We start from the raw sequence: 14,094 nt of genomic DNA, 5'->3' as shown, positions 1-14,094 counted from the left end.
AAGCCTGTTGTTGCATTTGGTTCTACCGCTGCCCCTAAGGTCTCGTCTGCCTACCCCCCAGACACGAGCTCGAAGCCTGTTGTGGCATTTGGTTCTACAGCTACTTCAAAGACACCTGTTGCATTTGGGTTTGGAGCGACGCCATCTCCTACTACTGGCTTCAACTTTGGGGCGAAGGCAACTCCAGCTGCACCAAAGGCGGCATCGTCAGCCTACCCCCCAGACACGAGCTCGAAGCCCGTCGTTGCGTTTGGCTCTACGACTGCTCCGAAGGCTTCATCAGCGTATCCTCCTGATACGAGTTCGAAGGTGCCTGTGGGGTTTGAGTTTTCAGCGACGCCACCTATTACTACAAGTTCCAACTTTGGGGCCAAGACAACTCCAGCTGCCCCAAAGGCGTCGTCAGCCTATCCTCCTGACACGGGCACGTCTCCACCAGTAGGTTTCGGTGCCACGAAAGCCCCATCCTTAGCCACCACCAGCTCGCTCAAGTTTGGCGCCCCATCAGCTCCACGTCCTTCCGCGGCGCCCTCGACGGTCAAAGTAGATCCAAACACGATCGAATTGCAAAAAGCCATGCCAGCGAGTGCGTGGGAAGGCGCGATGTGGAACCTAATCAACGAGTTTGATCGCACGTTTCAGAGAATTCGTCGCGAAGACGACAAGTTTGTCAAGCACAAGAGCGAGTCGGAGGCGGCATTCATTCAGTCGTTGAAAGACCTGCGGGCCAAAGTGCTGGGTATGTGTGGCGCCGTGGACAAACTGAATGACGAGCTGAACGTGGTGGAAACCGACTTGAAGGTCGTGGCTGGCAACTGCAGTGACATCGACGTGCAACTCGAGTGCTCCAACCGTCTGCTCAAGGCCATGCACGACAAGAGCGTCATTGCACACCTGGAAGACCAACCGTTGGACCAACGGTCGCAGAACACGCGCATGGCGCTGCGCAGTCAGTTGGAAGCGATTGAACGGTTGCGTGTGGAAGTGGAGAAGCATGTGACAGCATTGAAGGGCGCCGCGTTGCCTCACCACACCGCCTCGACCAGGTAAAACAATCGAATAGAGCCCGTGAAACGTGGTGGGTGTATTGACTGTTGTCTTAGGTTGAACGACGCGGCCCAGCTGTTTCGTGTGCTTAAGCTCAACTACGACACGTCGAAACGAGAATACACGCGGGTGTTGGAGCTCGCAGAGACATTCAAGCAATTGGAACTCCAGCATCAACACTACACCAAGAGCCTCCCCAAGCCGACGCCCCCTGTGGCCACGAAGGAGCTGCTGCACCAATTGCGTCGACAGCACGACACTGAGGCGACGTTCCGGTCGAACTTGGCCAAGTGGACGAGCCAGCCGATTGTGCCCCGGGAAGTGTCGGCCCCAATCAAACGCCAACCTCTCTCAGAAACCATCTCCGCGTCCAAGCCCGCCCCGGAAGTTCCACAGCGAGTGCCCAGCAAACTCATGTTTGGGGCTAAGACCACCATCCCTTCCCAGGCCACCGAAGCCGGCGGTGGGTTATCGTTCACCAAGCCACCTGTCGACACTGCAACCAAAGTGCCTCTTCTCGATGCCGACAAGGTCTCTAAATCTGTGTCGTTTTCGGCCTCCACAAAGCCAGGGGCCGCGTTTAACTTTAGCAAGCCGCCGCCTTCCACTGCTGCGAAACCACCCAGCAGCATCCGGCCCAACCTTTCGTTTTCGAACGACGACAATGACGAAGAAGAAAAGACAGACTCCCCTCGAGCGCGAAAGATGTCGACGAGCAGCAAGAACGGCACGCCAGAACGATCATTCAAAAAGTCCCCTAGCACAGGACCCTCGGCTGCCGCCATCCCAACGATCAAACCCCTCGACTTTGGAGCCAAATCCAAGGACAGTAGCAGTGGCACTTCGTCGTTTTCGTTTGCCCCGTCCATTTCCAAGCCCCCCGCCGCGCCTGTTGTTGCTGCTGCTGCAGTCGTAACACCCCCCCCTCCTTCAACCGCCGCACCGGTCACAACGGCCCCCGACTTGGTCGAGCGATTGAAGTCGTTTTATGCTGTGTACAACCCAGGCAAAAGCACAGCTGCCGCTGAAAAGCTGCTTGCGCAAAGCAAAGGAACTGAAGAGCAAGTGTTCCACAAGCTCCTGCAAAAGTACGTGAGCAAGGATGCCACCGTGGCGCACGCCAAAGCGTACATGACATCGGGGAACGTCCCCGAGGCGCTGAAAACTGCTCCTGCCCCGTCAGCCCCCACCCCCGCGACAACATCCGCACCGCCTGCGTTCGGAAAACCGTCGGCTAGCCCTTTCGGAGCAACGCCTCCGAGTGGGCTGGGGACCCCCTCCACGGCGGCGAAACCGGCCCCATCACCATTTGGAACGACTCCAGCCACCGCCGCCAGTCCGTTTGGGTCCACGACGACAGCAGCCGCCTCCAGTCCATTCGGCGCCGCTGCCACCACCGCCGCGACTCCTCCAGCAGCCAGTCCATTCGGAACAACTTCGACGGCGTGGCCCAGTGCCACCGCAGCGCCTTCGCCATTCGGGGCATCCTCCGGATTTGGAGTAGACTACCGGTCAAAAGTCGTCGAGTTCTACAAGCAACACAATCCTGACAAGTTGGCCGAGGTGGACACCGTGCTGCAAAAGTACAAGGGCAAGGAAGAGGAACTGCTCAAGAAATTGGAAGCCAAGTACAGTAAACCTCAAGGAACCGCCTCGGGATTTGGCGGTGGCGCCAGCCCGTTTGGTGTTGCGGCCACCCCACCGGCGTTTGGGTCGTCGCCGTTTGGTGCGGTGGCCGCCCAACCAGCTGCCACCGGATTCGGAGGGGCTTCCCCGTTTGGTGCGGCCGCGGGGAGCTCCCCTGGCTTCGGGGCACCTAGCCCCTTTGGCGCGTCTCCGGCTGCCGCTAGTCCTTTCGGGGCCCAACCTGCTCAACAAGCGCCTACGCCTTCATTTGGTGCGACCACAGGGTTTGGAAGTACTGGATTTGGCACCAGTGGTGCTGCCCCAGCCTTTGGCTCGACCACTGCGTTGGGTGGCACTGCCGCGCCTGCCTTTGGAGCGACCACGTCTCTGGGTGGTGGCGCTGCCCCCGCGTTCGGCTCTACACTGGGAGGCGGCGGGTTTGGAGGACTGGGCTCGAACGCGCCAACGTTCGGGGCGTCCTCGACCCTTGGAAACGGTGGTGGCTTCTCGACCTTCGCATCCAACACGGCTGCCGCACCGAGCTTTGGGCTTGGCGGACAACAAAGCACTTCCACGCCACCCCCTGCCTTTGGTGGCTCTGGCGGCGGATTTGGCGGTGGGTTTACCAGCACGAGCTTCACACAAGCCCGTCGATAGTTGGGTATATAATTTTATTAAGAACCAATGCATCCATCAACTACAATAACGACTTTTCGGGCAATGTTTCAATATCTTTAAATCGAGAGTTCTGATTGGCCCATAGATATCTTCAAGGGTATCCATTTTGTGTACTATTAATAGTACTAAGTTATTATTATTACGACGAACTGTCAGTATTATCTATGTCATCGAGATCGATGGCAAGGAATACCAGGGGGATGTTTGTGTACTGTCGTAACGTTACTTGTGAGATGTGTACGTTAGACGGTTAGTATGGCACTAACAGGTAGTGGTCGAGGATGTCAGTGGTGCATCCCTTGCTTAAAGTGTCGTAAGTTGGAGTGAAAGTTGGAGATCGCGTCTGTCCACACGACTGACGAGATCGAGTGCGCGCCGCTGTCCGACATGAGCGACATCCTCGATCTTTCTAGCGAGGACGACGCCGTGGGTCGCAAACTAGCCAGATCGAAGTCGTTGTCGTCGCTACTGTCGGTCGTGGGTACCTCTTCTGCACGGGCGAGGTGCGTCTGCTCGAGTCGCCCGTCCCCCGACCGGACGAATTGCAAGTCAAGGAATGTGTTGACATCGCCATCGTCCGCGCTTCTGAAACACTCGTGGTCGTCGTGCTGCTCCAAAATGTCCAGGTTGGCGTCGTCCACGACCAGGATTGAGTGGTTCTGCGCAGCCCAATCTGCTTCCCGGTAGAATGACGTGGCGGTTGGGCTACGCGATGACGATGGAGTCGACGAGTGGCGGCGGTGGGTCAGCGCACTGAGAAGGTGATGAGTGGAAGCTGTAGATGACGAGGAGCTGTCTGGGGACGAGCGTCGTATGGGCTGTGCCGTTGTCGCTTCTTTCATCACACAGCGAATGCACACTGGCTTGTGCTGCCTGACTTTCTTCACGAACGTGGTGGTGAGGCACGCTTTGCACACGCGATCGCGGCACGTGGTACATGTTTTTCTGGATTCAAATGCCTTGAACGGGTGAAAGCAGCCGGCGCAGTGCTTGCCCGACACGACGTTGCGCAGCATGGTGGTGGTGGCTTCCGCCGGTTGCATCTGCTTGATGTACACGCTCAGCTGGGCAGCCATGCCAGCCACTCGCTTCTTCATGTACCGACGGGCCACCCACGATGGCAGCGTGCCGCGAAAGTCGACGTGCATACAGCACACGACATCCAGAAGTCCGGGCGAGACCTCCGTGAACGTGTAGCCGGTGTGTTGAGTGTGCATGCGCACGAAACCACTGGCTTCCGGACACACGTCGATCGACTGCACGAGCGACGCAAATCCCTTGGCTTCCCCCGTTTCAAACATGTCGCGCACCTCCAACACGCATGCGTCGCGGACTTTGGCGCTTGGGGCTGCCTTGACCGCCATCCATGTCACGCCCACATGATGATGATGGTTGTCGGTAGCCGAGTCGTCTTCGTCCAGGGAGGCCACGGCCATCGACTCCAACGCATCAAAGTGATGCGAGGTGGGAAATTGGCCGGCTAACGTGGCCGCCTGCGCCAGCGTGCCGCGAACTCTCCGCGCGTTCGCGAAGACCACGACATTAAACGGTGTCTTGCCCGTGTACAATTGAACGAGTCCGTCCTTGTCAGTAGAGCCGTCGAGAGTCCATTCAATAGAGCCGCCGTCGTTGTGGAGGAGCTGGCTGTCGAAGATGAATTGTCGTAGCGCTTGTGTGGCGCTTTCGCGAACCTGTTGCCGTTGGGTGGAGGTCCACGTCGGGCGTCGCAGGTGCAGCATCGGAGGGGGGGGACGTGTGTGAAAATGGAAGTAGGCACAATCATTGACACGAATCAACGAAAGGCTGATTGTTGCGTACGCTTCAACAGCTGGGTGCAATGCGACGGCGGACTGGCCTACATACTGTACGGTACACCCGTGCTGGATGGGCAAAGGACGAGGCTTGAACCCCAGTTGAGGGATATGGAACCAGTGAAGTTGGTAGAGATACTGTATATAGACACTGTCTTACTGCATGTTGTCACGAAATGCTATGAAGAAGGGACATGACTGTATCGATTAGATTGTTGCGACACGGTTCAGGGGCAGTGCACTTTGCTCTGAATTTCAACGTGTTGATGACGCAAGGTCGACTGATCTGGACACTACTGACGGACGCGAAAGCCCAGAGTGAGCTTAGTGTCACCACATACAACTGTCTACGATTAGAAACTCCTTCTTGTCAGCTCCCACCTTTCTGTTTGCAGTGCAACGCATCCCTGCTTATTGCTCCGCGTTCACTGAAACCTAGAGGTCGAAGCTTTGAAAGATTGCGACTGCACACTTAGCTTGCCATACTGTTAGATAATGCCTTTGATCCTGACATGAATATGAAAATAGTTGGAAATATATATTGTGGCTAGAAATAAATTGTAAAGTATTGTGCTTTCGAGTGAAATTTCGTGTTGTGGCGTGGTTTCTCGTTGGAATTTAAATCGATTTGATTGGCTACCTCAGGTGAGCTCAAAATTATTAGCCAATCAAAACCATCCCAATGAAATTCAACCAATCAGATCGATTGTGGATCGGTTTGGTTGGCGCGATTCGATTGCACCCCGTCCCCAAATTTGTATCAAATTGACAATATTGAGGTCAAGATTTTATGCGGACAACTGTACGGATAATTCCGCTACGCCCCAGCCGTCCGAGCAGTAAACATGGACAAGGTCACGGTGCTGCAGCAATGCGTGGACCAAATGACGCTGGACATGTTCAACGCCCTTCGACTACTTCCACCACTCGACACGGAGGACGACTCAAATGCAGAAGTTGTGGCGGAGCAGTTGGAGCGGATAAAGGGGCTGGCAAAGGACTTGCTGCTGAGCGCCAAGCGCACAAACGAAGTGATCGACACGCTTCCGGGACTCGACAAGACAGAAGCCGACCAACTGGAGGAGCTTCGCCTTCTCCAGATCGCGAGTGACGAAGAAGCACGTAACCTCCTCGAGGCGGAAGCGGAAGCGTTGCAGTGGAATGCCCGTGCCCATGAATCCCTGGAGGTGATCTGCGACACGAGGCTGAAGAATCGGCCCTCCAAAATCAGCGACCCCCCTAGCATTAGTACCACATTGACGACCACCGCATCCTCGACCATCCTTCCAACCACAGACCTTTAACTAACATTTCAATAATCGATCACTCGATGTCAATGCATCGTATCTACGTTATTCTCTCGACTTGGACGGATACAGGTACGCTTTGGTGGCCACTTCATACCCAGCCAGCAGCGACGGACCTGCGTCCATGAGCACATCGTAAAGCGCGTCCACGTCTCGGTTGCCGCGGGCGCTGCTGCGCTGGGCATATGCATCCAAACATGCGTGGATCTCTTTCCAAATGACGTCTTCTGCCGCCATCGCCAGCGCGCGATCTTTCCAGCAGGCCACCCCAAGTGGCATGTCCGCCGGCATGACCACAGGGCTGTACTGCGCGAGCCCCGCCTGCGTCTCCATCCACGCCACGTACGTCGGAATTGTCCAGCCCTTGGCCTGCCACGGCGCCTGCAGCCCCGCGGGACCGCGACTGAGCAGGTGATGGCACACGTTGCTCGGGCGCACCTTGTCCAACCGGCCGTCCCGCGTCACGTTGGCCGTGTCCACAAACAGCAAATGCCGGAACGCTTTGAACTCTTCCAGCGCGAGACCGGACAGCTCGAGCGAGTTGCCGAGGACCATCTCGAGCTGCGCCATATCGCTGGCAAGGCGGCACTTGCCTGCTTCCGTGAGCGGCCGCACCAGCGCCAGTTGCCGCGTCGCGTGCGACAGCAGCCGCGTGCTGAGCTCCCCGACGCACGTGCGGCGGCAGACGGATGTCATTGGGTCTAGCCCTAACCGAGCCAAGTGTTCGGTCTCCATCACGTGAAACACGGACGCAAATTCCACCATGAACCGAGACCCGACCATAGCAGAGGACGACGGATGGTCGGCGTACGTTTCGAGGTGCATGGCGGCAAGGATGGATTCCAACTTGACCGCCAGCACGGTCAAATATTGCCCCAGCAACCGCACAGAGAGGGCATGCACGGCGTCCCTCGCTGTCTCGAGCTCGGGCCACTCTTGGAGCGCATCCTGTAGCTGCACACAGATGCCAACGAGTCCGACGTTGTGCGCCTGGGCCGGCGTGCGTTGGGCGGTCGGAGGAAGGGACAGCGACGGATGCGCCATGCCCCGCACACTCTTGCAGAACAGCTCGACACTGCGCCGCACCCCGACGAGGATGGCGGCACGAAAGGCGGCGTCCGAGCCCGCCACGTCCAGCTCGTGCGCCATGATCTTGAGCAGCGTGGTCATGTCGCTGCGACTGGGGGGAGATGCGTGGTAGTTGGACGATTGCGGAAACATGAGGTGGATTGGCGACGCGAGGCGGGTGAACGACCGCGTCTGGTACGCGTCGAGCAGCGGGGCCAGCGCCGTGTCGACCAGCTGGTCGCGTTCGGCCTCGGACCCGCACACGACGAGCGTGTCCAGGCTGAGCCGGGCGGACGTCGTGTGCAGTGTCGCGACCACTTCCTGCGCCTCGACGCGGAGTTTCGGGTAGTAGCCGACGATCGCGGCTACAACGGACGCCTTGTACTCGAGGGTTTGCGTGAGGAGGTCGCGAACGAGCGCGCACGAGATGTCCCAAAACGTGGCAAACAGGGTGGGTTCATCCGGCGAGAGGACCAGCGACAAGTACGTCATTGGTGGTTCCGACGGTTTCGACTTGGCATCCGAGGAGGTCGTCAGCGGCGCCGTTGACGACTTGAGCAGCACGCGCTGGAGGTTCCACACTTGCAGCGCATGGGACGACAGCGTACTCAACACGGTTTGGAGCGCGGCCCACACATCCGCTTTGAGCTTGGACTCGTCGAACGACCCTTCCTGCAAACTCTGCGAGCATTTGGCTTCCACGTCCTCGAGCGCGGCGTTCACGGCGGCCTGCACATGCTCCGACAACGTCGACGGTCCGAGCTGATATAGGATCTGCAGGGCGCTGCCGATCGCCACCTGGTCCACGGCCACCATGCCCAAGCGAAGGAGAGCTTTCATGTGTTTGGTGAGGTCGCTGCGCCATGTGCGCAAGAGCGGCAACGCCGGGGAGATGACCGCAAGGGACTGGAACGCGGCATGCTCGTCGGCGACCAAGAGCTCGGCTTCTCGGAGCGCTAACGACGCGGCCGAGTATGTTCCTGCCACGTCCGTGCTGGAACATGTAGAGGTTGGGTGGGGAGGCAGGTGCAGTTGTTGCAACGTGTCGATCAGCGATTGAAAGCGCAGAACGCGTTGCAACACTGCACTGCAGAGGTCGACGTTCCGAAGCTGACGGACCGTGCGCTGTAGCCCACGATGGGCCTTGTGGATGTCCATGTCCATGCGCTGGATGGCGGCTTGGACGTCATGCACGTCGGTGTGCAGCCGGGTCACTTTGGCCTTGAGTCCGTCGACAGAACCCACTTGCCCGAGGAGATCCTTGTGGGACACACTGATGTATCCTTCAATCGAGTCATCGATCAACTTCATTGCAACCGTCAGCTTGTGGCTAAAGTCCTCTGACGCGCTCGATGTTGTCGAGTTTGTGGCGTCCTGGGAAATGATGCCACTTGCAATTGCCGCGATGTCCACTCCGTCTGGTGTCAAGAAGACACGCAGTTGGTCTAGGGAATGACGTCGTCATTAGTCTCTCATGTGAGTCGTGGCATGAGACATACCATCTGCCTGCAGCATGGTCACCACATCGTCCATGGCGGCGGGCGATAAAATGTGACAGTATTGCACTTGTTGTGGTGGATGTGGAAATGGATTCTCAGAGGTTATCACTATTCAGAATTATATTAAACTATACAATGCACTTAAATACGAGAGTATTATCGACCCAATCTTCCGTTTTGCGTTTTGGTTCTCCATGTCGGCAGTTTTCAAATTCACAGTGTGTCGACAACGAAAAAAATGCTGCTCGAAGTGGACGACTTTATTCGATGCTGCCAAGTATTCCTTGTGCAGGGAAGTGCAGGGTCAGTGGAGCAAAAGGCTGCGCATGATCATCTGCTTCTCTTCCAGCAAGTGCCTACAGCATGGCGCGTGGCGCTGCAAGTACTGTGTGAATCGGCTGGCGGGAACACAACGCCGGAAGCAGCATTGTTCATTTCCGCTCAGCTCGTCCGCCATTCGGTACCTCGATTGGAAGAACACGACCAAATCCAAGTGCGTGACCATCTCTTGCGTTATCTCCAGCACAGCACGGCCCCAGGCGTTCGACGCTCCAGCAACATCACTCCCGTGGACCGTTTGGTGTGTCTCGGGTTGGCCAGTTCTGTCGTGCACATCAAGTCTGGCTGGTCTGCCTGGAAACAGCTGCTTCAAGATGCGTTGTTGGGCAATTCTGCCGCTTCCAGTGTAGGGTTGCAGCTGTTGCTGGAGGTCTTGGCTGGGATTCCGGGCGAGCTCTACAGCGCGTGCAGTACCGCAGCCCTTCACGGGCTCGACGTAGCGCCCCATCTTCACAGCATGGTCCAGCAGTTTCAATCGCAAAAGCTCCACGTCATACAACTGGTGCTGGACACTTTGCGCTCAATGTACGTTGCATGCCTCGTCATGCATACATCGATAGATGCAAGCTTCCTTGTTGACACGCATCATCGTTTGTAGGCCGGACGCCGCGACGGCCGCGCTGGTCGTGCTTCAAAACTGGGGCCACGATACCATGCCGTTGCTGTGTGTCGAGTTTGGATTGCACTGTTTGGACCTGAACGACGGGTATTAATTACCGTTCCTGCAAATATATATATTTGCAGGAAGGATATATATATTCTATTGTTTCTCAGACATATGATTCATGTGTTGCTCGTAGAGGTCTCATGGGACCGTTGATGGACTTTGTCGTATCGGTGGAGAAACCAGACTTATCTCAAGTACGTTATCAACGAGCTGACTTGCCGTTGGTACCTTTAACCACGTCATATGTCAATGCACTTTTTGTAGTTGGCAGCAGAAATCATATGCGACGCGTTTGCTGCCTCGACTTTGTCGTGTACTACGTACGACTACATTTGATATTCCTGCTTTGGAGCAACCCTCGCATGTATATTGGCTTGATTAGAGCGTCCAAAATGGACGGGGCGAGGGCGGCAGCTGTGCTTGTCGTGCGCGTAGCCAAGCAGATTCTGTCGACACACGCAACGTTGGCGGTGTTGGTGGGCTCCAACGACCCCGACGACGAAGACGCGCGGATGGTCGTGGCGCGAAGTCTGGCCAAGATTGCGTCGACGGTGGCTTGCGGGGGGTCGCACTGTCTGTTTGCAGGCGGGTGGTGCCTCGACGTTCGTCGGGCGGAAGGATGCAGTGACTCGTTCGGCTTGGTAGTTATGACGAATCCGCCATGGAACGTGTTGGATGACGTTTGTGTTGATGGTGACCGTAGGAGTACCTGCAATACCTGGTCGTGTGCAGTTCGTTCCCGGTGCCGTCGGTGGTGGAGCCGACGCTCGAGTTCTGGTACGCCGTCTTGGACATGCACCGGCGGTGGAAGGATGCCGTGGACGCCAGCGACTGGGACGCGTTTGTCACATCGGCGCTTCCGACTATCCAGCAGGTGGTGGGGCTGCTCCTGCAGCGGTGCCAGTTCCCAGTGCACTTTATCGAGCTGAATCAAATCCAGTCCGACCATCCCGACGTCGACGACGTTCGCGATCTGCGCCGGTACGGGACTCTGCCCATCTCTCTTCTCCTGGCTTGTAAACTGATGGAATCTTACGGCACAGGGACATTGCGGACGCGCTCCTTAGCTTGTTTTCCAACTGGCCATCTAGTAGTACCCATCACCACCCGAGCCAGCAAGGGTCGTTTGTGTGCCTTACCCACGTCGTGCAAATGCTGCAAGCGGCCACCGCCACGCATGAACTGGACGCGCTGCTGTTTGTGCTCGACTATATGGTCGAGCTGTTCGACTTGGACGATTTAGATCCGGCAGACCCCATGTACTCGGCGGTTCTGCAGGTGTGGCAGACGGCAGTTCATGAGTTTGGACGGTTCCCGGATCATGCGTTGCTCATGCACGGCACCGCGAGGTAGGGCGCGAGGGCTTTTTTTATATATTCGTTTGCATCAAATCCATGGTATATGAATATATGAGGATGCTTTTCGTTGGATGGTAGACTCATCAGCTCCGTGGTCGTTCCGATGCAATTCGCCGCCCCTTCGTACGTGACGATGGCCACAGTGCTCACAAAGGGACTGCACTACCCCGTCGTATGCCACAGCAGTGCCAAAGCCCTGCTCAAAATGAGCTCCACCCTCGTGTACGTATGTCTTTGCTCGTCATACATATCGATCGTACAACTCCTGAATAATATATATATATATAATACGTATAAAATATAATATATATATATATATAATATTATACTTCGTATATGTGTATATATGATATATATATGTGTGTGTATATTATAAATGTGTACGTATATATATATATAATATATATATATATAGTATATGATAGCAAACACAATGTCTTTGCTCGTCATACATATCGATCGTACAACTCCTGAATAATATATATATATATATATATATGTATATAATACGTATAAAATATTATATATATATATATATATATATACTATATGATGATAGCAAACGCAAAGTGGGACTGATATATATATATATGATAGCAAACGCAAGGTAGGATTGGCGGTGCGGGGGGACTGTATCCAGGTGCTTCTGGCGACGATCAACCAAGACGCGGTTCATCAGACCCTCCAAGCCCAGCAAGTCGCGTACGGCGACGTGTTTGAAGCTCTGATGCGACTGGGCCACAACTTTCCCGACGCCGGTACGTGCATGCATCATAACGTGGCTACCGGTAGTCGCCACTAGCGCATTGTACTGCGATTGCTATGTATATATATATATATATATATATATATTGTCTACTCCTGTCTTCGTCTTGAAGTCATGGACGATGTGTAGACTATGTTCTGTTGGTCAACTGCGCGTTCCCGCGACTGGTGGCGTCGTTGCAGTCGATGGGTCCGACGAGCAACCCTCTAGAGGTCGCGCACGTCCTGTACGTGCTCGCGCGGGGTTTGCGGGGCATCCAGAACCTGCCGATCCGCGATGCGTTTCTGGCCCAAGAATGGCCGCTTGTGGCGACGATTGTGGCCCTTCACGGCGGCCACCCTAAGGTCCGCGAGCACGCCGTCGACTTGTTTGTGGCGGTGGTTCCGTCCACGGCCAACCCCGACACGCTCGTTGCCATGGCGCGCCTCTGCCTCCACTGGCACGACCAGCACGCGGCGCCGCACGCGCTGTCATGCTTGGGCGTGTTGGCAGCGTCGCACCCGGCATTGCACCCGCAGGTCCTCGACTTCCTCGTCGTGGCATTCCGGTCGTTTTGTGTGAAATTCAACTACGTGCCCAACGGGTCGTCGTCGTCGCGCGTGGCCCTGCTGCAGCGGTTTCAGCACCCGCCAGAAGATTTGGCGTTAGAAGCGACCCAGTTTTTTCTTCTCTTGCGAGAAGTGCTGCGCAGTGCGCCGGCGCTGCTGCTTGGCCACACGACGTCGTCGCAGCTGCTCGTGGAGGTGCTTCAGTTCTGCTGCGACGTGGTAGCTGTGGACCACAAGCTCCCCGACGTGACCGACGCCGTCTGCGCCTTCTTCAGCGACGTCCTCGCGCTGGAGTACGACAGCGGCGGCGGCGGCCTCTTGCAGCGAATGGCCGTAGCATGGGTCCAGTCCTTGCTCGTGTTTGTTGCCATGAGCACCATCTCCACCAAGACTCGGTGTGTCTCCAATGTGTTTCACCAAGCGCTGCATGCCGGTCCAGTCGACAGCACCCTGCGAGGTCTCGTCTTCTTCGAGTCTTTCTTGATGTGGTTTTGTACATAGGTTTATTACTATGTTGAATACAATCATAGACTTGACTCACTGTTTGTGGAGTAGATGCGTTCGGGGCTGCGTTGCACCAAGTGCTCGTGCATGGGCAACTGTTTGAGCAACGGATGACAGCGGCCGACGCGCAAGTGCTCGCTCAATCCATGCTCCAACTCAAAGATCGCCGCAAGTTTCAAGTGTTTCTGAATACCACGTCCATGTACTTGCAAGGGTACGGCCCGCCGCCGTGGACGGCCACGTCGCCCGTGCTGAGCCCCCGCGGAGCCACGATCCCGTCCTTCCTCGACGTATTGCACTAACATTCTGGAGAAAAGCCATCGTAGTATAACGTTAGCGACAAGACAGACACCAAGGCCATTGAAAATACTATTTTTTACTTATTTGTGCTCAAGAGAAAACAAGATCATTCATTTCACAAGGACTACTTATGGACTGAGTTATTTAATTGTCTGTTGAATTATATATTCCCCCTGCGTCCGGAGCGAACGAATTATTTGAATAATTCAAAACAACTTTGTAAACAATGTACTGTATGTTGTTATGGGAATGAAATGAACTTGCTATAACTACACCATTTTTCGTTTATGTTCACGTTATTTCCGGTATATTTCGTCCGGCGCACAACTGATTCACGACATGTGCGTTATGTTCGCCGAACATTCGATACATCTCCTACCGGTAGTGTCTTCAAGACACTAGTAGATGCAGGAACTGGCGAAAACTCATCATAACACTGAAGGTATGGAAGGCCAAAATCGAGGCATTCATGGTTGGCGAAAGCAAAATCTGGAGCTTCTTTGCAGTCAGTCATCCAACTTGTTGGAGAGGGACTTTGGTGCTGTACAGTACAGAGAACCCCGGAAATATCCGACA

The 14,094-nt window shown here is 55.5% G+C and overlaps 5 protein-coding genes across 5 annotated transcripts; 3 read left to right on the top strand and 2 right to left on the bottom strand.

Annotated features, from left to right (window-relative positions):
• The first annotated feature begins 77 nt into the window (after positions 1–77).
• On the top strand, positions 78–3,376 carry H257_18665 (hypothetical protein). The gene is made up of 2 exons (XM_009847759.1): positions 78–1,046; positions 1,104–3,376. Exons 1-2 carry the CDS (start codon positions 577–579, stop codon positions 3,328–3,330), a joined length of 2,697 nt encoding a protein of 898 aa, XP_009846061.1. The 5' UTR covers positions 78–576; the 3' UTR covers positions 3,331–3,376.
• Positions 3,377–3,625: 249 nt separating this feature from the next.
• On the bottom strand, positions 3,626–5,182 carry H257_18664 (hypothetical protein). The gene has a single exon (XM_009847758.1). The coding sequence runs from the start codon at positions 5,088–5,090 to the stop codon at positions 3,636–3,638; it is 1,455 nt and encodes a 484-aa protein (XP_009846060.1). The 5' UTR covers positions 5,091–5,182; the 3' UTR covers positions 3,626–3,635.
• A 790-nt stretch (positions 5,183–5,972) lies between these two features.
• H257_18662 (hypothetical protein) lies at positions 5,973–9,103 on the bottom strand. The gene is made up of 2 exons (XM_009847756.1): positions 9,037–9,103; positions 5,973–8,982 (listed from the first exon to the last, which is right to left on the bottom strand). Exons 1-2 carry the CDS (start codon positions 9,068–9,070, stop codon positions 6,515–6,517), a joined length of 2,502 nt encoding a protein of 833 aa, XP_009846058.1. The 5' UTR covers positions 9,071–9,103; the 3' UTR covers positions 5,973–6,514.
• On the top strand, positions 5,977–7,114 carry H257_18663 (hypothetical protein). Its single transcript, XM_009847757.1, has one exon. It carries the CDS (start codon positions 6,008–6,010, stop codon positions 6,464–6,466), a length of 459 nt encoding a protein of 152 aa, XP_009846059.1. The 5' UTR covers positions 5,977–6,007; the 3' UTR covers positions 6,467–7,114.
• Positions 9,104–9,258: 155 nt separating the features above from the next.
• On the top strand, positions 9,259–13,657 carry H257_18661 (hypothetical protein). Its single transcript, XM_009847755.1, has 11 exons — positions 9,259–9,900; positions 9,974–10,081; positions 10,176–10,236; positions 10,307–10,362; positions 10,425–10,683; positions 10,746–11,023; positions 11,086–11,391; positions 11,479–11,622; positions 11,998–12,158; positions 12,296–13,171; positions 13,270–13,657. The coding sequence occupies exons 1-11, from the start codon at positions 9,275–9,277 to the stop codon at positions 13,518–13,520; spliced, it is 3,126 nt and encodes a 1,041-aa protein (XP_009846057.1). The 5' UTR covers positions 9,259–9,274; the 3' UTR covers positions 13,521–13,657.
• The last annotated feature ends 437 nt before the right edge of the window (positions 13,658–14,094 follow it).

The sequence above is a fragment of the Aphanomyces astaci genome (genome assembly GCF_000520075.1).
Source record: "Aphanomyces astaci strain APO3 unplaced genomic scaffold supercont1.195, whole genome shotgun sequence".
Taxonomy (NCBI): Eukaryota; Oomycota; class Saprolegniomycetes; order Saprolegniales; family Verrucalvaceae; genus Aphanomyces; species Aphanomyces astaci.
Note: the sequence above shows the minus strand (reverse complement) of the source record. Positions and strands in the feature narration are given on the sequence as shown.

Coding starts and splice junctions, on each gene's coding strand:
- H257_18662 (XM_009847756.1), bottom strand. CDS start 9,070: ATGGACGATGTGGTGACCATGCTGCAGGCAGATG. Junction 8,983..9,036: donor GACCATGCTGCAGGCAGATG/GTATGTCTCATG, acceptor GTCATTCCCTAG/ACCAACTGCGTGTCTTCTTG.
- H257_18661 (XM_009847755.1), top strand. CDS start 9,275: ATGCTGCTCGAAGTGGACGACTTTATTCGATGCTGCCAAGTATTCCTT. Junction 11,623..11,997: donor AAAATGAGCTCCACCCTCGT/GTACGTATGTCT, acceptor TATATATGATAG/CAAACGCAAGGTAGGATTGG. Junction 12,159..12,295: donor CCACAACTTTCCCGACGCCG/GTACGTGCATGC, acceptor GACGATGTGTAG/ACTATGTTCTGTTGGTCAAC.
- H257_18665 (XM_009847759.1), top strand. CDS start 577: ATGCCAGCGAGTGCGTGGGAAGGCGCGATGTGGAACCTAATCAACGAG. Junction 1,047..1,103: donor CACCACACCGCCTCGACCAG/GTAAAACAATCG, acceptor CTGTTGTCTTAG/GTTGAACGACGCGGCCCAGC.
- H257_18664 (XM_009847758.1), bottom strand. CDS start 5,090: ATGCTGCACCTGCGACGCCCGACGTGGACCTCCACCCAACGGCAACAG.
- H257_18663 (XM_009847757.1), top strand. CDS start 6,008: ATGGACAAGGTCACGGTGCTGCAGCAATGCGTGGACCAAATGACGCTG.